At 40.0% G+C, this 24091-nt stretch overlaps 1 protein-coding gene across 5 annotated transcripts in view; it reads left to right on the top strand.

The window, feature by feature from the left end:
* The window catches only part of STRBP (spermatid perinuclear RNA binding protein), a 60493-nt gene that overhangs the window by 28084 nt on the left and 8318 nt on the right, over positions 1-24091 (top strand). For 2 of the 5 annotated variants that reach the window (XR_010607274.1, XM_065648575.1), the window contains exons 6-18: positions 4781-4875; positions 5286-5381; positions 6103-6214; positions 6782-6879; positions 6967-7078; positions 7781-7873; positions 8728-8927; positions 10660-10818; positions 12064-12198; positions 13079-13219; positions 14111-14234; positions 16317-16361; positions 22620-22684. Coding sequence is in view for 3 of the 5 variants with exons in the window: in XM_065648575.1 (XP_065504647.1) it covers positions 4781-4875; positions 5286-5381; positions 6103-6214; positions 6782-6879; positions 6967-7078; positions 7781-7873; positions 8728-8927; positions 10660-10818; positions 12064-12198; positions 13079-13219; positions 14111-14234; positions 16317-16361; positions 22620-22642 (1433 nt within the window). In the remaining 2 variants the exon portion in view is untranslated. Of the gene's footprint in view, positions 1-4780; positions 4876-5285; positions 5382-6102; positions 6215-6781; positions 6880-6966; positions 7079-7780; positions 7874-8727; positions 8928-10659; positions 10819-12063; positions 12199-13078; positions 13220-14110; positions 14235-16316; positions 16362-18974; positions 19281-22550; positions 22685-24091 lie in introns of those variants that run through there. The other 3 variants (XR_010607275.1, XM_065648574.1, XM_065648573.1) reach the window with 3 other exon arrangements.

Genomic DNA, 24091 nt, shown 5'->3' with positions numbered 1-24091 from the left:
TACATGCCCCTTGTTAAAGGAATATTGACTGGTAGTACCAGTGAGGTTGGAAATGAACCAAGAGAAATAGAGAAGAGCAAATGTAGCCATACTTTATTTTAAAAATCTTGACAGTAATTTCTGCTTCCGCTTCCCAAACCTATCCCTAGAAACTTTGCCACTGGATGGTGTCAGACCTTTGACCAACTGGCCACTCTCTGTCATGACAACGAGGCAGCCGGGCCCGTGTGGGCGAGGGAACTCCCTGGCGCTCTCCTCCCATTTCTAGACTCGCCACAAGCCCTTTGCTTCCTCCCTTCTCCCCTGAAATCCCGACCTGTGGGAAATGTTGGTCAGCTTCTCGCCGGTTTGTTGGAGGCGATGGCAGGACGGATCCCTTCTCAAATGACCTGGAACCCTTTGGCAGCACTTAGATGCAGAAAAATCCTGCAACACAGATGAATGGCAAAGATTCCCTTATTGCAATGTCTGTTTATTCTCAAATTAATAACCATGCTCTTTTGCAAGACCACTAAAAATAAATTGCATATTACTTTAGTTGTTCTTCAACTCACCATAAGATGCTGAGATCAGCCCTGTAGTTGTTGCAGCTGATACAATTTTGTGAGAAAGAGCACAAAGTGCAGAACAAATGTTAAGGATTTGTAAGAGTCTCACAAGGGGATACAGTTTTGCACAAAGGCTTCTGTCCAAGTATTTTCTTGCAAAAAGTGATCTTGTGGCAGTAAACTGTAGAGACTCCTGAATTAATCTTAAACTGAATGTGGATTTGAATTTTGATGCTTTCCTATATTTAAAATGTAAGTGTTCTATTTTGGTTTCAGTATCTTAAAATATTTTTCAAAATTCTTTACTAATTTTTTTCAAACTTAAAATGGTTTTACTACCCCTCTTGGAGTGGTGTTACGCTGTCATTTCTGTACAGCTGATGAGGATAGTTAATAGGGTAATGGATCTTGGTTTAAAGCCCAGGTTCTTTGACATTGATTCATCAACAAGTGAACAGAGATGCTTATCATATTCCTTTTCAATGGTATATGAAACACTATGAAGGTGTCACTAAGTAAATTGAAAGGGGAGGGGATACTTTTTTCCCATAATATTTCCAACCATATTTAGGTCACTTTCACTCAAATTTAGACCAAAAATTTCATATCCAATACCAAGGAAAGATACTTGGAGAAACTGTCAAGTGAAAATACCTTGATCTCCAAAGAAAGTCCTGCTGTATTTTTTCAGTACCCCTGACTAATGCCAACAAATGTAAATACACTGTCTGTGCAGTTTTAAAAACTGTTTTGCATTGTTCCATACACGCTTTTGAATGAAGGAGCTTAAACTGCTTGTTGACTTGCCTTTTATCTCCCATGTAAGATGGGCCGTTGGGTTCCAGGTGCCGCTCTGGGAGCAGAGCCCACGGGCAGCTGACCAAGATTTTGCGCTGAGTGGGATGGGCACTAATCTCTCCTCTAACCAAGGCGGCGAGGCCAGGGGCCTCGGGGTCCCCGTTGTTCTGTAGGAATGCTGTGTGTGCCTTCATGCCCTGATGTCAGAACGCATCGAAAAACATTCCTGGATTTCTCTTCAGTCCCCACCTCTTTGGAAAAGTGTTCATGTTTAAGATGTGGTGTTTGTCCTATTTGTTTTTGCTGCTTGTTAGCAAAAATAAATAGTGGACCAATGTGTGTGTGCATTTTGGTGTTTCTCACAAATGGCTATCCATAAAGCTCTGCTTTCTCATGTTGAGAAGTCAAGCATCTAAAATTCCTACATTTTGCAACTGTTTAAAATTCAAACTTCTTAAGAAACTGAATTTTTAGTCATAGCATAAAATATAAATTGGGCTTTCCAGACCAGAACCTCGTAGCTTGCAAATCAGCTGTTGTTACTGAGTGTACAGTAACAAGTTTGCTTAACAATAATCAAGTTCATTTACCAGAGCGGGGCTGAAACGAACCTTGCTCTTGAGCACCTCCCGCACAACCAGGCTGCGGGTGCTGCTGCTGCGGGTGCTGCTGCTGCGGGTGCTGCTGCTGCGCCTGCACGGCCGGACACGCGCCCAAGGGGCCAAGTGCTTTGAAGGGGCCACGAGCCAGAGACTGGCTTTGCCGTTTTCGGAGCAGGCAACGCTCCATGTAGGGCTCCAGCGAGAGGAGCTGCAGCCACTGTGTGAAGAGAATAAACACAGCAAGTCGGGAGAGAATTGCTGAAGGATTGGTTCTGTGTTGCACACAGTGAGCTAATGTCAGGGCTTTATTAGTAACTCTTTATTAAACTCCTTGTTCAAACCACAAGGGAAAAAAGGAAAGCTTTGCAATCACATTTAAAAATTTTGATTTGGTCTCACTTTCCTGACTGGCAGAGCATGAAGAAACATGCCATTTTCCCGAGGGTGTCGAAAGGGAGCCTGCTGCAAGCCGCTCGCCCTCTCCACTGCCTGTTCTCTTCATCTTTCTGTTTAATAGAATCTTGCACCCAAAAGCTGGCTGACTGCAACATCTGCAAAAGGTGCTCAGGCCACTAGGACTCAATTTGCAATTGGCAAAATTCTCCAAGATATTTGTAATTTACATCTTTGGAAATAGCCTTAATCCGGTAGGAAAAAGTAAGATTCTAACTTGTTGAAAATAAATATTATGAGAATAGAGAAGCCTTTTCATTCACCTGAATGACAGATGATGCATATTCTATTTATGTTTTGTAGTTGAAAGGAAAAATTAATTTACTTTGTCAATGGCTGCAACACACATTAGCAAAGCCTTGTACAATACTAACTAAAAGTCCCTTGGCATTTTGAGTCCCAGTTCATTGCAATAAACTAAAGATTTTGCAATCAGTCACCTTTGCCATTTCTAATGTTTTAAAATAAGATTCTGATCATTCATTGACTAGTTGTTTTATACAATACATGAGCTTTAAGCAGATGTTTATATTGTCCACAATAAAGTTTTCTTACAGAACTACATAGATGTACATTTAGTAATAGTGTGCTGCAAAACACTACTCCTGAAAATAATGAAACTGCAAAGGAAATTTAGAAGCAAGTTTTGTGTTTCAGAGTGACCTTTTCTGCTCATAGAAATCCAACTTCTGCTCATAGAAATCCAATTTTGCAGCTTGTATTTGGAAAACAGGCAAGAGGAGTGATTAATCCCAATATTGTAATATCGTTGATGAGGGCAATAAGAAACAATGCAAATATCTGCTGTGAAGTTCACTGGGGTTAGAAAATAAGCTTATAGCACTGAAGTCACCTGCTGCCAGCAGGTGCCAACTGCAATTGGGAGCTGTCAGACAAGATACCTGGTTTTCTTCAGGTTTACGCTGTAGGTTGGTTTGGGGTTTTTTTTGGCTTTGGGCTCTTTTATCCGTCATAACATAATGTGCTCTTACCAGAGTAACCTTCCCACTGAACAGCACAGGACGTGAAGTGACCTTAACGTTAAAGATGCAATTGCACGTGCAACCAATGCAATCCAAAGAAACCTATGAACAGTACTTTGAGGCATTACTAATAAACTGTACTACAAACCAATGGTACTTTTTTCTCCTAACTTGTCCTCATATTTTAAATGTCTTGCTGGATTTTGCTTATCTAGCATAGTCTTCAATTTAGAATGGATATTTTGTCCAGACCTGCATAGGTCTCTCAAGAGCTGGAGTAATTGATTGTTATGAATAATGAAAAGACTGTATTTCCCAGTTATTTATTTTGAAATAAAGAGTAATTGTGCATTCAAAGGAGAGTGTATTCAAGGTTTTAGTTGAGCCATGGATTCATTTAGTTCTTCCAATTTGTTCTTTTCATGTCAGCCAAAAACTAAAATATTTTTAACCTGATTTCACAGATATGCAAAATCTGTCATTTGTGCAGAGCTTCCAGAGAATCTGGATGCTAATAACTCCTTATGATAAAAAATAAAATCAGGAAAGAAAGGACTGATGCATAATGTCCCTCAATATAGAACTGGATGTGACTGCTAAAAGCAGTTTGTTGCATGCTGGATAAAAAAAGAGAAAGGGAGAAATAAAAAAGTGTAAACCTCTGCAGAAGATATCAGTGTCTTGTCTCTCAAATCCTTCTTTGAATTTCCTCTGATTTTTACAGGAGGGGGCTAACTCTCTAACGCATTAATAATCTGGAAGTTACCAAACTTCTTTATATGAAAGATTAATCAAACTGTAAATTTTCTTACTAGAATTTATTGTATATTTATTTCATTGAATTATATTGGCTAGTACTGTTCATGCAATAACACTTCAAATATATTCAGTGTTCTTCTTTGGAATTCTCAACAATTGCATGGACATAACTTCACTTTCTACCTATTACAGATTTTTTTTTTTAGTACCACCCAAAATATCTTAGTGTCATGAAAAGAAGCTTGTCTCTCTGAAATTCTGTACCACTTTTGTGGAATAAAAGTCACAAAGAAGGGAAAGAAGAGGAAAAAAGAAGCCAAATACAGCCCAACAAAAATAAGTGCTATATAGCTATTTTCTGCCCTGAAATGTGTTCTGCATTTTTAATAAGATCCCAGATTGTCTGTAGCAGTGGCCATCTTTATTATTACTATTATTTTACAAGATGTGAATGCCTTTGCTTCTGTTGCACATGTGCACATTTACTACTTTTAATGGCTTGTTTAAATTAAATAACACAGTGCACTTAAATTCTGGGAGTCTTATTATCTCGTTGAGATGCTGCCGCTCTTTTTGTATTGTGACAGAAACCCCTTGGTCAAATTGTATCTGTCTCTTTTTATCCCATTTTTACCAGTAGATAATGTTGCGATGAAAGATCCTCCGGACTTATTGGACAGGCAGAAATGCCTGGAGGCCTTGGCGTCTCTGCGGCACGCCAAATGGTTTCAGGTTGGCTCTTTGTTCTTACCTTGTTGTTATTGTAGCCTTACAAGGTTTAATTTGAGACAGTTTTAATTTTAATGCCTCTTTAATTTCTGATTAGTCCCTAATAGAGCAAGGGTCTAGAACTCAGAATGCAGTGCTGTACTGTACCAGGGCAGATGTGACAGGGAGACGGCCAACTGGTCTAGAGTTGTCATGAGGCTACAAAAGCAAACTTGACATTTCGCTTCCTTTTTCATATGTCTCTCTAAATTGAAGTATTTAATGTAACTGCTTTTATTTTGCATGAAGCTGATGAAGTATTAAGTAATATTTTTTTTAAAAAATCTATCCCAGAAGTCTGTGCATTTAAACAGAAAAGCAAAATTGAAAGCCAGGTTTTTGCAGGTGTATTGGAATCATTTTGTTTGTTTTAGGCCAGGGCAAATGGACTAAAATCATGTGTAATTGTCCTTCGTATTCTGCGGGATTTGTGCAACAGAGTCCCCACATGGGCACCCCTGAAAGGATGGGTAAGTACAGCAAGAGTTGAAAGCCACAAGGTCAGGTCTGGGATCTCCTGCAAATTGTAGCAGTGTCTGGATTGGAGCACACAGTGCATTGTGTGGAACTCCTCTTTAAACCCCACTGCCTTTTGCTCACCTCTGTTACCTGAGTAGAAAGTGCGTATAGGAAGGAAAGAGAATGTGAGTATTTGTTCAGTCTGTAGGAGGTACAGATACCGTGGAAAGAGGCACAATATTGTGGGGCCTTGGACATCCTCGTGGATTTGTATAGAATCCCACATGTTGCTTCCAAGTTTAGCTTTTCAAAACCATCCTGCTGCCATGGCAGTGCTGCTCCTACCAGAGGTGCCATTTCACCCTAGCAGCTTTGGGGAGGGCCAGACGCTGCAGAACCCGAGAGGAACAGCCTGGAGCTGCGGGGAGGCAGCGTTTGCTCTCCCGTGGAGCTGAGCACCCTGGGAGAGGAGGAGAACATTTGCCTGAGTTGGCTCTAGAAGACTTCTCCTTTTAGACCTCCTGGGCAGTTAATGGAGAGCAGTTGGTTTCCTCAAAAGGGAACAAATCCATGTGCCATGAATTGTCCCTGGAATGGATGTCTCTGGCAGAGCCGTAGTGGATTCCAACTGAAGCAAGCTGATGGGAATGTTCTTCCCCTCTACCCCTCTGTATTTAACTGCAGTTACAGTTACCTTTGTGTCCACACTAATTGTAATTTAATGTCTTCTAGCCGCTCGAGCTTCTATGTGAAAAATCTATAGGTACTTGTAACAGACCTTTGGGTGCTGGGGAAGCATTGCGACGAGTGATGGAGTGTTTGGCATCCGGAATTCTCCTTCCTGGTAAGGGGCCAAATTAACCTCAGGGACACAAAAGATTGATCAGACAGCCTTAACGTTTTGCTGTTGCTGAATGATTGGATGAAAAATGCCTGCCTTGAACTCCTGACCTGCACTGGAGCAAAATGAATGGTTTCTTGTTTAAAATTTTTAAAAAAAGAAAGTTGCAGAGTTATAACTGTTTGAATGAGTACTTCCAATGCAGTAGAAGTTAATGGGGAATGTAAGGTTTGTGTATAAATTAACCCCATCTCATTAAGTGGTTGCAAACAAACCTAACAATGATCTGCTTTCTACAGATTTACCAAAATCAACATATCTATCTGAATTTTTTGTTTTATTAAACTACTGCTTTTAGTTCACATTGTTGTACATGTGCAGTGTTAACCCTGGTAAGTTCTGTGGTGACTGCTGTCAGGGAGCAAAACCTCGGGGTTAGCTTGCGTTGTCCGGTGTTTGAATCCCGTACCGCTGAAGACCGAGACGGGCTGTTGCAGTGTCCATCAGTCCCCATTTTCACGTTGCTTCTTGTTTACTCTGAACAATCTGCTTTGCCTTGTTCCCTCCTAGGAGGCCCTGGTCTGCACGACCCCTGTGAGCGGGAGCCAACAGATGCTTTGTCCTATATGACAGTTCAGCAAAAAGAAGCCATTACGCACAGTGCACAGGTAGAAAACTTGTACTTCCGAGCAGCTGGGTGCTCTACCAGCAAAGAGTGCTGTGGTGTAACTTAGGCTTCTACTGTCACCTTCTAGCACGCCCTCAGATTATCGGCCTTTGGTCAGATCTATAAGATCTTGGAAATGGATCCCCTCCCATCAAATAAGTCATTTCAGAAATATTCCTGGTCAGTAACTGACAAAGAAGGTAGGTGGCTTTTGCTCCAAAAATCACTAATTGGGCAGTAAACGAGGGATTAATTTAGAATGGGTGAAATTCCTAAGTTATATGCTGTGAATGCAAGGTAAAGGCTTTTCTTTGTGTTAAATGTGGGGTTTTGTAAAAATATTTCATTGTTAGGAGAAAATCTGGCAGTTCTGTTCTCTTAGAAGTACCACCAGAGGGGCAGCAGTCCAGTGAGAGTACAGCTGATGACTTCTTTAGGCACAAATCAGTGGGGTCCGAAGAGTAAAAGTAGTGTTTATGATTCTTATGCTGGGGAAGGAGAGACTTTAAACTGGTCAAAAAGCAAATGATGAGTATCTATGACAAGAATTACTCGAGAGTTCTTCCTAGAAAACAATATATAATGAAAATAAATTTCCATAGGGTTTTTTTGTAAAAACAATACTATTGCAGTCCTTGCCTTGGACTAAATGTAAAAAACAACACTGCAGAATTACACTCCTTATATCACACATGATGTTGGAAACAGATATCGGGCATGGCATGGTACAGTGAGTAATAAACTGATATTGGCTTATGTGTAACAATAAGAAAGCTTTGACTGATGGTCGAGTTCTTTTCATTATAAATATGCAAGGAACAGTATGGGAAGGAACAGACTCCTGCTATGGAATTTTGTTTTTCTAATAGCATATCCATATTACAAGGAAATTTATACCCTAGGTACAGGTTCATCTGCTCTTAAGAGACCATTTGAAGATAGTGTCGGGGACGATAAAGATCCAAATAAAAAGATGAAGCGTAATCTGAGGAAAAGTAAGTGCGACACCTCTCCCCTCTGTTATCAAAGATCTGCTGCGCAGTGGGAGCTGGTTTAAAAGCTTCTCTGTGTTGGTGTAGAATAGCATGTGAAAAAGTCTTTGGCACAAAAACTGTCATCTCTATTACCCCACATTCAGAGCGTCCAACGCCTCTCTTATTGTGAATTTTCCCTGACATGTTTTACTAACTGAATGACTTGCATTTTTAAATGGGACTCCCCATCAAGATACAGTAAAATTTAAGTTGCCCGAGCAGCTGAGGTATTTTATTGATAATGTCCCTGTAGGTGGGGTTTTTTTCAAAATACTGCAGTGACTTTGCTGTGTGAAGATTTGCGTTTTTGCATTCTTCCCCTTCTTGAGCTAGTTGTTGGTCTCTCAAGACCTCTCACAAGAAAAATAAAATGCTTAATCTACAAAATGTTGACATTGCGTATCTGCACAGACTAGAAGTCTCTCAGCACTGCTGGCAGCCAGTCAGTTCTGGGGGCTATTTGCATTGTGCTACTTTGGTGCCAGTTCTGGATCTGGTTCCTCTCTACCTATAAAATTTGTTACTCCTCTTATAGCAGCCAGGAATAATATAGCTAGCTGCAAAAGAAACGTGTTAACAATATGAGAAAATGGGTAATTATAGTTGTTACCCAAAGGAGAATGAAATGGCTTATTAAAGATGTACCAGTGTTAGGGTTATACTCAACCTCCAAGAGGCCGAGGGGTTATTTTGCTCCTTCAGAAGACACTGAAATGCAAACTGTTTATTTTCTGTTCATCTTGGTTTGTTCATTTTCCTTTTTTTTTTTTTCCCTCTCTTCTTCCCCCACCCTCTTTTCTACTGTCTAATACTAGTACTAGATAGTAAAGCAATAGATCTCATGAATGCTCTGATGAGGCTCAACCAAATCAGGCCAGGGCTTCAGTATAAGCTGCTATCGCAGTCTGGTCCGGTCCATGCCCCAGTCTTCACAATGTCTGTAGATGTTGATGGTACAACATATGAAGCATCAGGACCTTCTAAGAAAACAGCCAAGCTCCACGTGGCAGTAAAGGTAAGGCAGCCTGAAGTGACCTGTTAACCCCAGATCTTGGAACAGAGTGTGAATTATGGTTAAAACTAGTGATATACAACCTCAAAATTAAAAAAAATTGGATGAAGCTGAGCTGCTAACTGTGTACTCTAAACACAGATGGGCATGGCTCAAAGAGCATCCCTGATTTTATACCAGCAGAGGAGAGGGACAATGTGCAAATGTGGAGGAAGAATGTCCCAGGGCTCTGCAGGTCAGCTCCTGTGACAATGGATTGAATGTGGTGCTTATGTTCTGGGCTGAGGGGTTCAGTTTTGTTCTGTTCTACTCCTTCCTCCCTTTGGTTTAAAAATGGCATATTGGTGGCTCCCTTGTTCTCCTCTTCCTTCGCCGTGTCCATCTCTGGGTTGGGAGTTCCTGGGAACATGGAATTGTTTCCTGTCTTCAGTGTCTGAAGGGCAGCTTTGCACACTGGGGGAAACAGTGTACAGAACTGATTGGTCTCCAGTCAGTGTTGCAGTATGGGACTGGTATCATTCCGGTACTAGTTAACCTGCGCCTGCTTCTTGTAGGTGCTCTACGTGGCTGAGCTTAGGTCTGTAACACAGTGATAGACTGGAACGCCCAACATGAACATCCGTGTTGTATTGTGTGAGGACAGTTCAGACTGCTAAAGCAGAACAAGCCTGCTGGGTTTCTGGGAAGAAATGGAAGTTTCCTGCAGAAAATTTATGTGGAAGAGAACCTCTTTTAATAGAACTGCACTTCTGATAGGAACAAGCCCATCTGTCATTCTGTGCTTCGTTTTGTTTTGAACAAGAATTTCCTTTTTAGAAGCTTCATCTGGCAACTTTCTGCTTTCCTTTGATTTCAGTTTTGAAAATCCCATTGTCCCGTGTGCTTTCAAGTTCAAAGTGTACAGAAATATCTAAGGGAATGTGTTATTCCTCCAGGAAAAGTAGCTCTCTGCATGTGTGTCCTTCCAGACCTTCTGCCTCATTCTTTTATTTTGCCTCCCTCCCTGCAGTCTTTTAAAAAAAGTCATAGAAATCTTGCCCTGAAAAGCTGTGACTTCTCTGCCCTTGAACTTCTCTGCATCAGCCAGATCTGTGCTGCTGTGTACCCAGCTCTGTTTTCTCTAAATTTACACATACACAAATTTTGGGCTACACTTCAAAACATCCCTGATTCAAGCCAAGAGGAAATGGATGGTGTGGTAGAGACTGGCTTCCCCTGCCTGCCCCCTTTTTTTTTTCCCTAGGAGATCTGGATCCTGCTTTCCCACACTTACAAGATGGAATAATGTGCCCATTTCAGTTTCTAGATCTGACCTTTTTAAAGTTTAGAAGCCCTGAAAATGCAGCCAGATGTCCCATGATTGCGTGAGAGCTGAGCCTGGAGTTACTTCTGAGGTTCTCAATTTGGTTTTGTAACATAGTGATTCTTGCAAACTTTGTTCTTGGGGAGGTTCAGGTTCTTTTCAGACTCTTGGTTCTGTGTGAAGAATGATGCTCATGAGTAATTGCTATCTTTGAGACCGAACTTTCTGTTCATGTTAATTTCACTTTTGGAAGCCTGGAACTATTTCCCCCATTGTTATTGTGTCTTTCTCCATTTTAACACAGGCGGAAATGCATTTCTAAGCAATCAGCCTTTATTAAGTGTACAGCATTGTTCCATGTTGTGATCAGCTTTGTATTTGTTTCTGTACTGGTGCCTATTTTACAGTTCATTTCATGTGGTTTTGTTGTAGGTTTTACAGGCCATGGGGTATCCAACTGGTTTTGATGCAGATGTGGAGTGTGTGAGTTCTGATGAAAAATCAGATACCGAAGGTAAAAATGAAACTGTGTCTTCAATCTCAAGCAATAATACTGGAAATTCCACAGCTGACACCTCTGCTACCCTAGAGGTGAGTATTGCATTAAAAAGTACAAGTGATGGAGACGTTGTGGGGTTTGCGCTTTTATTTGGTTGGGGGGTTGAGGGGTGCTGGAGTTTTTGGGGGATTTTTTTGGTTTTTTGTTTTTGGTTTTTTTTCTCTCAGAAGGGGATGGCATTTATAGTTAGGGTGGTGGATGAGAAATGAAGAGAGAGTTTTCAGTCTCAGATCTGCCATAGACTTTGTGTCCCTGTGGACAAATAACTGATCCTGGTGCCTCCTTTCCTGAGGTTTCAGGTGGAGCAGCCATCTCATCCTCATAAGACCATAAACTCTTTGAGATGGGTGTTGTCTCTTCTAGTCAGCTTATGTACGGTCCTGTGACTGGGAAAGCTTTTTAGAATGACCAAGACACTTCCCAAGGTGCACGACTCCGGTTTTCCATATTTACACTTTTGACACACCTTACTTTCTAAGAGCAGGTCCTGGTACCAGGACTCCAGATCTTTATCCAAAATAAGATGTTGCTTTTGAAAACTTTGGTTTGATCCCTTCATTATCTTTTTCTTCACTAGTGAGTAGTCATTTGTAACTGTAGCTGAATGCACTCTGATGCAGGCTGATTTGCTGGTGTGCTGAGGTCTCAGCTTTACCTTCCTCACATCCCAAACAGTTACAGATATTTCTGTTGAAACATGTGACCTGGGATATGAGACTCCTTCAGTCAGAGCTCAGTAGTGCCAGGACGTAATTAGATCGAGCAGATGTGTGCAAGGTTGGGAAGGCTAATCTGTCCTTTCAGTGATAAAGCCTTCGATTTCAAGGAACTTGACACCATGGCCTCAGCTTCAGCTTTGGATACCCTCAGGGCTTAAATTCCACGTGCAGCCGGTGTAATGTTTGGTGCTGTGCGGATGCTGTGCCAGGCCACCAGGACAGCAGCTCTCACCAATAGAAATAAAGAGGGTGTGACTTCTTTTACAGTATTGTTTGTCCCGCTGCTGTATTTTAGAGAAGCGACTTCCCGTCTGGTGTTCTAGCACAGCATGTTGTACTGAAGCCAAGGCAGCGTTACCTTTGCTGTAGGTCTGTTCCAGGAAGCTTTGCCGAGGCGAGTGGTGGGAGGAACAAGCTATTGCAGAGGCTCGACACACTGATTGTGCTGCCATCTCTAAGTGGCTGCCCATGTGGCACCATATGCCACAATGCTGTAGATATTTGTCCGCATTTTGAAGAGATGAAGGCTCTAAAGCAACACCGTAAATGTCTCTCTAGGTAAGAACTCAGGGTCCTATACTCACAGCAAGTGGCAAAAACCCAGTGATGGAGCTCAATGAAAAACGAAGAGGTCTGAAGTATGAACTAATCTCTGAGACAGGTGGAAGCCATGACAAGCGCTTTGTGATGGAGGTGAGTGCAACAGGGTTATGGAGTTGTTGGTAGGTGGTCTTATTAACAGTGCTTCCGTCTTTGGAGTTGCTTGCTGCTATGGTCCAGAGTTTTTGTGTTTTGCTTTTTGCAATGCACATATCTGGTAGTGATAGTTTCAGGTTTTTGTATCTCTTATTGCTGCTGTGGTGATTAGACCAGGGAAAGGAATGTCTTTGCTTTAGGAAAATACAGTAAGAATTAGAACTAGATTCTGACAGCCCCAAACTACATCATGTCTTGACATGAGGAGGAGGAGGGAAGTAGAAGATCCACAGCTTGACAAAAATATCTGATTTGCAAATTTTGCAAACATATTTGGTAACTGCATGTCAGTGACCTGATTCAAATCTCCTTTTGCCAGCTTACCAGGGGTATTTAGAATAACAGTAGTTGTGGGTAAACTAATTTGATTTCTTTCCTTCATATACTTGTGCAATGTCTCAAGTAGCCCTGGGCTCTAAAGTCGTGTACATACAGTGTTGGCAAAGATGTTGCTTTAAGGGATAGATAAAGAGAGCCTCAAATGATCCTAAAACCCCTGTTCCGTAGTGATATCATTCATGTGTTGAGAAGCTCACACATATTGGCTAAATTTAGTATCAAATAGATACACTGGTCCTTGCTGAATTGCACTTGTACATTCCAGATTCCCAATATCTGCAATATACTGGTTCACAGGATCACTTAAGTATTCTTCATCAACTTCATCATCTAGAGGCAACAGCAATTTCTCACATAAAACACTGAGGATTTTTTTTGACACATCAGTTCTTTTTGGATGGCACATCAGTGAGCAGTGGGTGCAGCATGGCATTCCTAAGGATAAATGCTAGGCATAAACTCATGTCTCAATTTTCAGGTAGAAGTAGATGGGCAGAAGTTCAGAGGTGCAGGCCCAAATAAGAAAGTAGCAAAAGCAAGTGCTGCATTAGCAGCACTTGAAAAACTGTTTTCTGGGCCTAACGCAGCAAACAACAAGAAAAAGAAGATTCTTCCTCAGGTAAGAATTGTTATTTGCTTTTTAGACTGCTCTGTTATCACAACTTTGGGTTGGTTTATGATACAGGAACTTCTGCAGGAAACCACTGATTTCAGTCTCTTGTTTTATGCACACATGTAAGGTTTCTATTTTTATTCTTGTATAATAACTGTAGTATAACAATATAATCTGATAGTTGGGACCATATTGTGGGAAATATAGTAGAAAAGGAAGCACAAAGAGAGGTGCTGGTCAGCTGAGGAGGTACAGTGCGGTCAGTGGTTGATGCAGTGATGATGTGAAGTCCCGTGTTTCAGCCCAGAGCCACAACATGCTCCTTGTTCCTGGAAGATGCGCAGGCTTAGGGGTAAGTCATGTATAGCCAGGCAAAGGCCTCAACTCTAAATTCTGGAGTAAGCTGAGATTTTTGCACTTTTTTGCACCTTTTCAGGTGAGCCGTTTTGTTTGGCGAGGAAGACCTGTATAATAAAAAGCTCGGTCTCCTCCATTAGGTTTAACAGCCACAATGATCTTTCAAAGCTATTAAGTTTGAACAGATCAGAAACTAATCAACAGTGTTTTTCCTCCAGAGGATTACAATTTGTCTCTCTTGTGCAAATACGTTAGAATTAGGATTTTCTTGCCATTTCACGCTGGAGCAGAATGTATCATAAAATGCACTTACAAAAGAAAATGGTCAATGGTCACATCTCTGTTTGTTTGTTTGTTTGTTTGTTCTTGTTCTGTAACTAAGTCGTCACATTCTCTATGCCAGTACTTTTCCATTCTGTATTCTGCCTTTAACAAGCATGTTTGAAGACATTTTAAAAGATGATGATTTAATGCAGATGGCCTTGTATTTCCAGCTATGCACTCACTTTCTGAATTGCTGGTTTTTATTACTCTGGGCAGACTAAAGGGGTTGTCAATACAGCTGTTTCTGCAGCAGTCCAGGCTGTTCGAGGTAGAGGACGAGGTGCTTTAACAAGAGGGGCATTTGTTGGGGCAGCTGCTGCAACTGGATACATAACACCAGGTAAGGCATGACACTAATAGTTTAATTTTTGTCTGTTGGGGTGTTCTTTTCCATGTATGTCAGTCACACGCAAGTGACGTCCTCAGCTTTAATCATTCAAGATCAAGGAGAAGGCAGAATTCATGAGGCTTTAAGTACATCAGAAGAGCTGAAAAACTGTCAGTGCCTGTCCTGTATGAGTGTACAACTTGAAGCCTGGTGTGTACAGAGCACACGGTTATGGGCATAATGGCTTTCCTGGCTTTATTAATTCATTATGTCTTCTTCATAGTTCACTGTCATGGCACAATTCCCCAAACACTTCTAGCTAAGAACCTCCTGGATCATGTGCCCTTTAGCACTGGGAGCGTCTTTCCCAATAAACCCTTGTAGAGATTAAGCTGGCAGGCTTGGGAGTTGCTGTGCTCCCACAAACTTTCTACCTGAACTGCGTATGTGAGCACAGCATCTATTAGTAACTTCTGTGGTGGCCAAAAAAACAAAACCAAAAGAATTTCTGTTCATACTCTGCAGTTAATTCATCATCCCTGCCAAGTTGCTGTGATTAGCAGAAACATCTTTTGAAACCCAAGGGCCTTCAGTTCATGTTTGTCCTTGGTACTCAGCACACAGAGCAGGCCAGTCACTGGTCATGATCTCTCATTGCTGATTGCTCGGGGCAGATTTGCTACCACAGAGGCAAAACTGTTCCAGCTTGAAGAGCTGAAGCATAGGGGGTTTTGTTGTGTTGTTTTGTAATATGACAGGCACAAAGAGCCTAAAGTGTTATAATGTAAACACAAGAAACTTGTAACAAAATGTTGACTTTCTCATTCCCCTTACTTTTCAAAGCCCATTGTTCTTTGTGACTCTACAGCGTGTCTGAGTCTTGCAGGTGATGTGAAGGGGATCTAGGCATTACTTTTACTTGGGAATAAGAATCACAGATTTGTAAGAATGCTGGAGATTCCTTAGTCAAAACAAATCAAATAGCTTCCAAAAATAAAACTTATATTCCTCATGCTCAGGTTTTCAGATGACAGCCTGAGCTCTGATCATGCCCCTCAGCGGTTCACACATGCTAATAGCAGAGCCCTCTTGTTTGGTAGAGTTGCTTCCTGGCACAGTCGACGGCGTGTTGTCTTCATTGTTCCTGTATGTTGATGTAATTATAAATATTAAAAACAAGTAATTCATTTTTAATGGCTGTTAACATTGGTTTTGGAACTGTCTTTCTGCCCAAGGAGTCATTTATGAGACACTTTAACCTGCCAGGGGCATGCTTCTTGCCAGCATGGAATCACTCCAGAAATAGGTTTAATTTCCCAGTCACTGTAATTGTTAAGCTTTTATTGGCCTTGGCCTTCGCAGATTATTTCTCTTCATCCCCTATTCTTCTCAGAAATCTCTTGCTTTTTGTGATGGACACAAGTGATCCCACCAGAAAAACAAACTGTAAAGCCTTCATGAATCAGTGAGATGTAGTAACCAAGACTGGTGTTACCACTGGTGCTTTTTGTCTCGCTCCAGAGTCATGCTTAGTTCTTTGGGAAAAAAGATACTGTTCCCTGTTTGCCTTGAGGTGTTCAGATGTCCTTTGTGAAACTTTTTTGTCTGTTAGAAATGGCAGAGAAAGCAGAATTCACAGGAGCTTTACTGATGGCGATGTGGGTGTCTGCCACAGGTATCTAGCATTCCGTTCTTTATAATAGAGTTGAGGAAAATTACCGTTCTTTGCATTAGACTGTATCTGTATTTTAGGAAGAACATAAGCAAAGATGGGATGTCTGGATCATGCCCACCCTATGCTCAAACAATACAGATTTAAGGGTTTCAGTTGAAAGAAAACACTAATGAAATGAAATTAGCAATTTAACTCTGATCCTGAGGCTTAATAAAGTAATTGGGTAGCTTGTTCTTCAAGTGACCACGTAGAACAATTTTAGTGTTTTCAGCAATATTTATACATACAAATGCGAGTTTGTTTTTTCTGTGGTCCTGCCTCCTGTAGCAGAAAGGCTCTCTCCCTGTGTGCCGCTGTGTAAACACTGTCTGCAGATACTGTAGGAAATGAAACCCATCCCTCATCTGTTTCTATTGCAGGCTATGGAGCACCATATGGGTACAGTACAGCTGCACCAGCTTACGGTATGTATAGCCCAATAATTAACAAATTAGAAATACCGAAACTGTTGTGGCAGTCGAAATGTGGCAGTCCAAGCAGAAATTCAAAGAGATTAAAGCTCTTACACCATGACAACAACAACTCTTTTATGCCATAACCTTGTGGTTCTTTTTTGGTTGGAGTAGCTTTTTTTGCCTATGCTTTGCCTGACCTGTGGAAGGACTGCTTGTTCTAATTGCCTGTTCCCTTTCATACTGAAACTGAATTGAAGTCGTTTTCTTACTATTTACAGCCAATCTGTGCTCCATTCAAAGACTACCGAAGGGCCTACTGCAGCCTCTCTGACCAATATTTATCTAAATGGCGTTACAGTAACGTCGAAACGTTTGTCCTCAAGTGTAAGTGGCTTGTGGACAAAGCTCCCTTAATGCTGTCAACTCTCTGAAATCTCCAGTACAGTATGTGCATATACACCTCCCCCCAGCCCCTGCAGGCTAAAACACTGCTGCTTGGGACAAGCAGAATGGGGTTTGTGTAGCGGATACCGTTAGCGCACAGACTGCAAGGAAGCGAGGACATGGTAATTCACCACAATGCTTCTGATTAAGAAACGTAGTGATATTAGGCTGGCAAAGCACTGGTTTCACAAAGATTGTAAAATAAACTCATAATCAGAGAGCTCTGATGGAAAGGTTTTCTTAACTCGGCTTCTCCCTACCTGGCAGCTTTTTTTTTTTATGCTAGACTAACAATGCATACCTCTAACTGGCCCTTTTGGTTACTTTGAATGAGGTTTATGTGGCAATGGGAGCAAAGCAGTTTGGAGTCAGTGATATGTCCGGGCACACACAGAGCGAGTCCCCCAGAGCCAGTCCCACATCTTGGCCTGGCCTCGGGCCGGGTCAAACCCTGCTGCTCACATCACAAGTTGAGTACGGTCCTAGGCCTGCGGTTTTTCATACAAGAAACTAAGCCTGCAATTTGCTATTCATTTTCTAGATTCTGTAGCATTCATAATACTTGTTCCTCTCAAATTTATATAGCTTGGGCAATACCAACTCCCCTGATAGCATAATAAAAGTTTAAAATATTTAGAAACATTCATTTCATTACCTTCTTTTAGAGGTACAAGCTATAAACAGTGGAAGAATGCTGCTGCTGCTTTATTGAAAACGTTAACTTTTCGTGACTAAGATCAGCTGGTCCTATTTTATACTCCTGCAATGGAAAGGGGAAGGAGAATGTGCCCAAGGACATCACTTAGACTGTGGGATCCTTCCTTCAAAATTGAAGCAAACCTCTCTGGTTTTAGAACTCCTGCCCTGTTGACTGGCCATGTGCTTTAACAAACAGCAGCTGACGGCCGTGTGTTCTCGTGGTGTTGCAGTACACAAGGAACAACTATACATTTTCTCAAGGAAAAATGAAAGGAAATTTAGTTGAGGGCTTACTTAATGATACAGATTTTTTTTAAAAAAATACCTCTGGTTCTTTCCAAGCAATAGCCACTGACTGTAACTAAGATGAGTGGTACCTGCACGCATGTAATTTTGCAAGCAGGGACACACAGTGACGTATGAGGAATCTTTTCCCTGCTGAAGGAAAGAGTACAATTGTTACCAACTTTCCTGTCAGCTTTTCTTGCTTTTTTCATTCATTCATTCCTTCTGTTTTGTGGTTGTTTGTGTTTTGGTTTGTGGGGTTTTTTTCCCCATGATTCCTATTTTGGGAGCTGGATTTTAATCACTTAGCTGTGTGTATGTGACATATCACTGACTTCAAAGCATTGTGGAAATGAATGCCCCCATTTTTCACATAAAGAGTTTCTGGTTTTAATGTCTTACGATTGTGATGCAGAATACTGGGATAATGCTTTTTGGCTGTAAGGTAAACATGTCTTTTTGCCTTTGTAAGCTGTTGCATGTTGGGAAACTTCACTTTGATCATCTGGTGCTCTGGAATACCTGCTGTTGCTGCTTTGTGATTTCTAAATGGATACGTAGGTTAAATACTAGAATTTAAATAGGCAAGATCAAAAAAACCTTTTAATTGTGCAGAAGTTTGCGAGGCCACAAGAACTCTAATAATCATGAAATCAGGCAGATATTAATCTTTCCAGATTTGCCACTTCAATACAGGAGAGGAAATGCAGAATAATGAAACAGATGCAGAACTTAGTGTAGGTGCTTGATTTTTGGCTGACCTACCTGGATGCTTATCAAAACTGCTCAACAGTTTCCTTGTGAGTTCTTTTATGCACAGCAGTGCCTGTCTAGAGTGTCTGCAACTGTAACTGGCCTATGAAATTACAACATAGAATGAGATAGTAGAGATGAATTATCATAAAGATTATGAAATAGAGCTTCAAGTCCAAGCACACACACTGCTTTTGAGAGTTCTGCTTACTTGAATTTTACCAAACACCAAAACAAAAATAAAAGCAAACATTAAGCTCATCGTCTGTTGGAAATTAGTGCAAAGTGTTGAAGTTTTACTGTTTATGGGTGTCTGCACCCTAAAATCACATTGATTGACTGATATGGAAAAGGTTAATGAGAACAATACTGTAAGCTCTTGTCTGACTTTTTTGGATCACTAAACTTATTTAGAGTCCTCTCCCTTTCTTCTCTCTGTAGGTTTACCCAAGAGAATGGTTCTGTTACCAGTTATGAAATTCCCAACATATCCTGTTCCCCACTACTCATTCTTTTAGCAAATGGCAGAAGCTAATTCCTATTGATTGAACAACACAGTACAGTACAGAATGTTAGAAGAAAAAAAAAGCCTTTTTATCCTGTTTTCTTTGAACACATACTTGAGCAAAGTCATTTGTAAAGAAACATCTTTTTCCTACTTTTTGATTTTAACGAAATGCAAATTTAGTTCTCTAAAACTTGAAAAAAAATGTTCTGTGAAATGTTACCTCATTTTCAAATAACTTATACCAGCCTTCTGTTATAGGGAAGAACTAGAAGCTTAAATCTTACGTTTTAAATGAAGTATCCGATTATGTAAAATTAAATTTGTGAAGGATGTATAGAATATAAAACACTGATCAGAAATAAACTGTTTTGTTGTAACACAAGAGTACTGCCTGTTTCCTGATGCAGTCACACAGATTCAGTTAATGACCTGTACTTGTTGTAGGGTTATTAAATGCAGGGCACAGTTATTTAAAAAAAAATAAATTTTTTTTAAAAAACCCCACACAATAGAAACTTTACAGTTAACATTTAACTTTGTAAATATTATGGTGTGTAATAAACTTAGTAAAATATGGGTTAAAATATTGTTTTATCTTATTTTTTATAGTTAAGCATCAGTACCTGAGTTTCCGTGTAATCTTTGAGATCAGCATACTGTAACTGTGATTTTAGAGACAGTCTTAATTATCCAAGAAGGCTTTTCACTTGTGCACAAAATACTGAAAAACAAACAAAACAAATGGAGTTAATCTTAGGCTGTCTCTCTGTATTAGGTTGCATTCTGTGAAATAAGTATTTAAACAAAGGAAGTTCCCACAGAAGGACTTGTTATGTAATTACAGGGATGCACAGTTAAGTCTGTATTGCCCAGAGAAAGGACATCAGTAATGTTACAATCAGGTTCTTTAGAGCTCAAAAGCTGCTTGTTTTCCTTTCTTTTCTGTTTTTACCAAAAAAAAAAAGAAGAAAAAAAAAAATTGCACTTGTTCTTGTGGCCTTCTTCACTTTTAAGATTGTCTGCCCACCATTGATTTTTCCATCCACCATTTCTACAGAAAGCATTTGAGTTGTCAATCTTATATTAAAACAAAGGCTTCTTCTTTCCCCCTTACAAGAATCTAAAGCAGCAACAAGGTCCCCATGGAAACTCGCTATTTAATTGTCCCAGTTCTTGTTGAGTGCTGCTGTGAAAAGTGACACACTTCAGCCATAGGCCAGTACTTCTCTAAGGGTTGGTGCTCAAAGTGAGAGAATCTTCTTTGCGCTGAGGAGCGCGTGCACCTGTCTGCAATTCCAGGACAGGCCCCAGCTCCATGACTTCTGCATTAAAAACTGCTGCGGGCTCTAACGCGAGTGCCAAGTAGTCTTTATTAAGGTATCACCCCACAAAATAAGCAGTGTTGTTGGCTGCACTTCTCTACTCAGACCTCACCCGTTGCTTTTCAGTAGGTTTGCTTTAGTTCAAGCTCTTTAAAAGATTTGCCTTGATGCACTCTGCTCTCCAACAGACTCCGCTGCTGAGGCGGGAGAGCTTTGTATATCAAGAGAGTGTAAGAGTGGTGCTTAAAGCAACGTAAAGTTCCTCCTCCCCTGTGCCCCCCATTATAGGGAAAGAAACATTAGAAAAGCTTGATAAGCCGTGGCTTATATGTAACAAGCTGCTTTTTTTGGAATTAACTGCAGCTGTTAAGCTAAGTATTTGTGCTGAGGAATGTGTTTACATCTTAAATGGTTTTTCTTTTGCCATAGTTCTAACTTTCCTTTGGCGTTGGTGGTACTTTAATAAAAATTGTAGATCTATTGACAAGTAGTGGTGAGCCTGCTGTCATCATCCATGTGCTAGTGTTGAAGAAAAGAGCAGGGTCTTGGGGATGTCGTCAGATGAGTGGTGCTCGTAAATCACAATATATTTTGCTGGCCTATGGATGAAAGGAAGCCATCACGGAGCAGAAAAAGCATGGCTGATAAGAGCCCATTTTTCTTAATCAAATATTCATTAAAGGAATCTTGCCTCTGCACAGATTTCCCTCCCTCCTCCCCTTTTGGAGTTCCCCTGATTGGCAACTGTAGTTATTTTTTTAATCCCTAGCTTCGCAAAATTTCAAACAAAATATTCACTGAACCAATTCTATTCAATGAACATTCATAAGCTGAATAACTTGTTCTTATTTTAAAAACAAGGAGGGCGCTATGCTCTTTTCCAACATGATGGCAGTCATTTCAGATGATTTATAGAAGTCATTTTTTATTTTTTGTCATTCGTTGGGAGTTACTAACCACATTGTAAACTTGCCCCCTTGCTGCATATTTTACATTTCTCTGCTTTACTGAAAATATGAATGAGCTGTCAGTTCTTTGTTTAGAAAGTGGTAACCTTGGAAGTGTTAGATGTTTCAATACCTTCATAGAATTCAAAGTGCCCATTTTACAATGAAAATTCCACTTGCAGCTGAAAGAGCAGAGAAATTTAAATGGAGCTTTAGCTTCAGCCAGTCTCTCTGAAATTAACATGAAGTTTTTGCTTCTCTGCTCTTTTCCCACTGTAGGTGGTTTTTTCATTGACAGTCCCTATTGCCAGCCTCTCAGCATCGCACCTTTTATTATTCACTTGGGCCCTCAAGATTTCTTCTCTGACTTCTAGAACCATCAGGTTGTGTGGCTCGAAATGGCATTTTGTACATGTCTTAAAAGCAAGAACATGGTTCGTTTTGAGATTTCTCAACTTCAGACATGGAATCTCAACTTTTTTCCTTCTTTTTTTCTTTTTTCTTTTTTTTTTTTTAAATGCTTTTTCTCACTTCTGGAATTTTGTTCCATTTAATGAAAAGCAATACTTACTCCAAGCCACAGTCCTTTCTTTGGGTACATAGCAATAGATGTGTATATACTTCTGATTATTTCTTTCCACTAGAAGGGAAAGATGGGTGTGGTGGGGAGTGTCGGGGGGGGAAACAAGCACCAAACCAAGAAACAAAATCTAGCAGAGTGCCTGCTTTAAGCAGTGAATACTGCACTTTCACTAGCTAAGTACTTTAAAATTTTAATACTATGACTGTATTTGCACGGTTCCTATAAAAATTGCTACAAAGACTTGCAATGGTCACTCTTGCAGCAGTAGTGCTTTGTACCATTGTGCATGTCTGCAGACGTGAAATGTAGCAAAAAGGCAGAAGAAAAAACATAGAATATATATTTTTTCCAAAATCTAACTAAATGATGTATTCTTTCTCTCTTCCCCACATCATTAATATGAGGCATAAAAAGGATAGGCCTGAACTTGACTTCCCAATAGATTACTTTTGTGTCTCTTAAAATCATCACCAGTGATAGGAAAACATAGTTATCTGGTAAACATCCAGTTCAAAAAACTTTGCTGCTATAAATGTACTGAGTTTTTTCCTCTTAAATATTTGTATGTTGATATTTTGAGATTGTGAATCAGCAATAACTGAAAGGTGATTTTTTTTTTTTTTTTTTTAATGGTATTGGAACATCTATATGTTGCAGCTTAAGACTTTTAAGCAGTTTTCAGCAGGTTAATACCACTTTATTCTCATTCTCTCCGGACCTTCATAGCCATATGCACTTGTATAAAATAAGCAGAAATGTAGTGACTGTAAGCTGAGATCGTGATATAAAAGGTAAGAGATTTTATTTTCAGCTTAAAGAATATTTTTATTGCTTTTTTCTAATAATCTCATATACCTGTGACAATCTTGTATATGGCATGATTTTATTATGTCTTGTCTAACTAAATGTTTGAACAGGTAATACATAGGTCTGAATTCCAGCTTTGTATTTTTCAAGGCCACTTCAAATACTCCAGTTTCAGTTAAAAAAGAAAATATTACTTAACACTTTTAAGAAATAGTTTGGGTTTATCAACAGACTGTTCTCCTTCAAATATTTTTCTCTTGTGTAGCATAAAAAGCTGTATAGATACCCTGTGTGTCAGGCACTACCCTCCTTGCATACCTGTGTAGAACATTTGGGGATGTACCAAACCACAGCCATGGCTGCACCGAAAGCTGCACCATAGTTATCGTGAGAAGCGGAATGTGTGATATTGTCTAACTAATAAAGAGAGAAATTATTTCCCTAAACTATTAAAGCTAAACTCCAAATGAAGAATGAAAGACACTGATGATATTACAGTTAAAATCTGCAGAGATCAAATTACATTATGCCAAATTAATTAATGAAGCAGCCAGGTTTGCTTCCCTCTTGTGGGTGCAGTGGGAGGAGAGGAAGGCAGGCAGTGATTTAACTCTGCATGAATAATTTGCCTAGCTGTGGTTTTCTAAAGCTAGAAATTAGGATACAGCCACCCAAAAATAACTATTTTTAGTTCTGTAGTAAATGTTTTAACACATATTTTACTTGGATTAAAATTGTTTTGGATTATGACCTATACGGTGCACATGGTATGTGTAGTTTTAAAATACTAGTGTGGGGTTTTTTTAAACTTGCCTTTATATAACCTTGTGTTATGCAAAGTTGCATAGTACAGTACTGCACAATTGCAGTACTTGCAGTATTTGAAGTTGCTGGAAACAACTTTTTTAATATAAAAAAGGTTTAAAGGGGGGGGGGGCAAAAGGGAGTGAGTTGATGATGTTGTATTATTAATAGCATTTTAGGGTCTCAGTTCAGAGATGAAAACATTAAAAAACCCTGACTGATCACAGTTTATACTGATGTAAAACAGGAAAACACTTGTTATGGAATATATAGTAGTATATCAGGCCCAGAGCTTGTTGTTTTGCATCAAAATAGGAAAAATAAACTAGATTTCATTTCAGTATTGAAAACCTCAAGTTCAGTAAATAACTGCATGTGTAGGTTATCCGTAACTCAGGTTATGTCTGGATAGAATTCATAGCCAGGTATAGAAAGATAGCTGTTAAATATTGTTAGTTTTGCTGCTCTAGGCGGAAAACTGATCTTGCAAGTGGTCTATACATTTGCACCTGGGGAAACGAACTTCAGGAGCCATGAAAGCACAGAACCATTTGATTACATTTGCAGGTGCAAGTGATGAGCCAGTA

This window comes from Caloenas nicobarica, chromosome 19, assembly GCF_036013445.1.
Source record: "Caloenas nicobarica isolate bCalNic1 chromosome 19, bCalNic1.hap1, whole genome shotgun sequence".
In the NCBI taxonomy this organism is placed as follows: domain Eukaryota; kingdom Metazoa; phylum Chordata; class Aves; order Columbiformes; family Columbidae; genus Caloenas; species Caloenas nicobarica.
The sequence above is the reverse complement of the archived record's forward strand: the minus strand, read 5'-3'. Positions and strand labels throughout refer to the sequence as shown.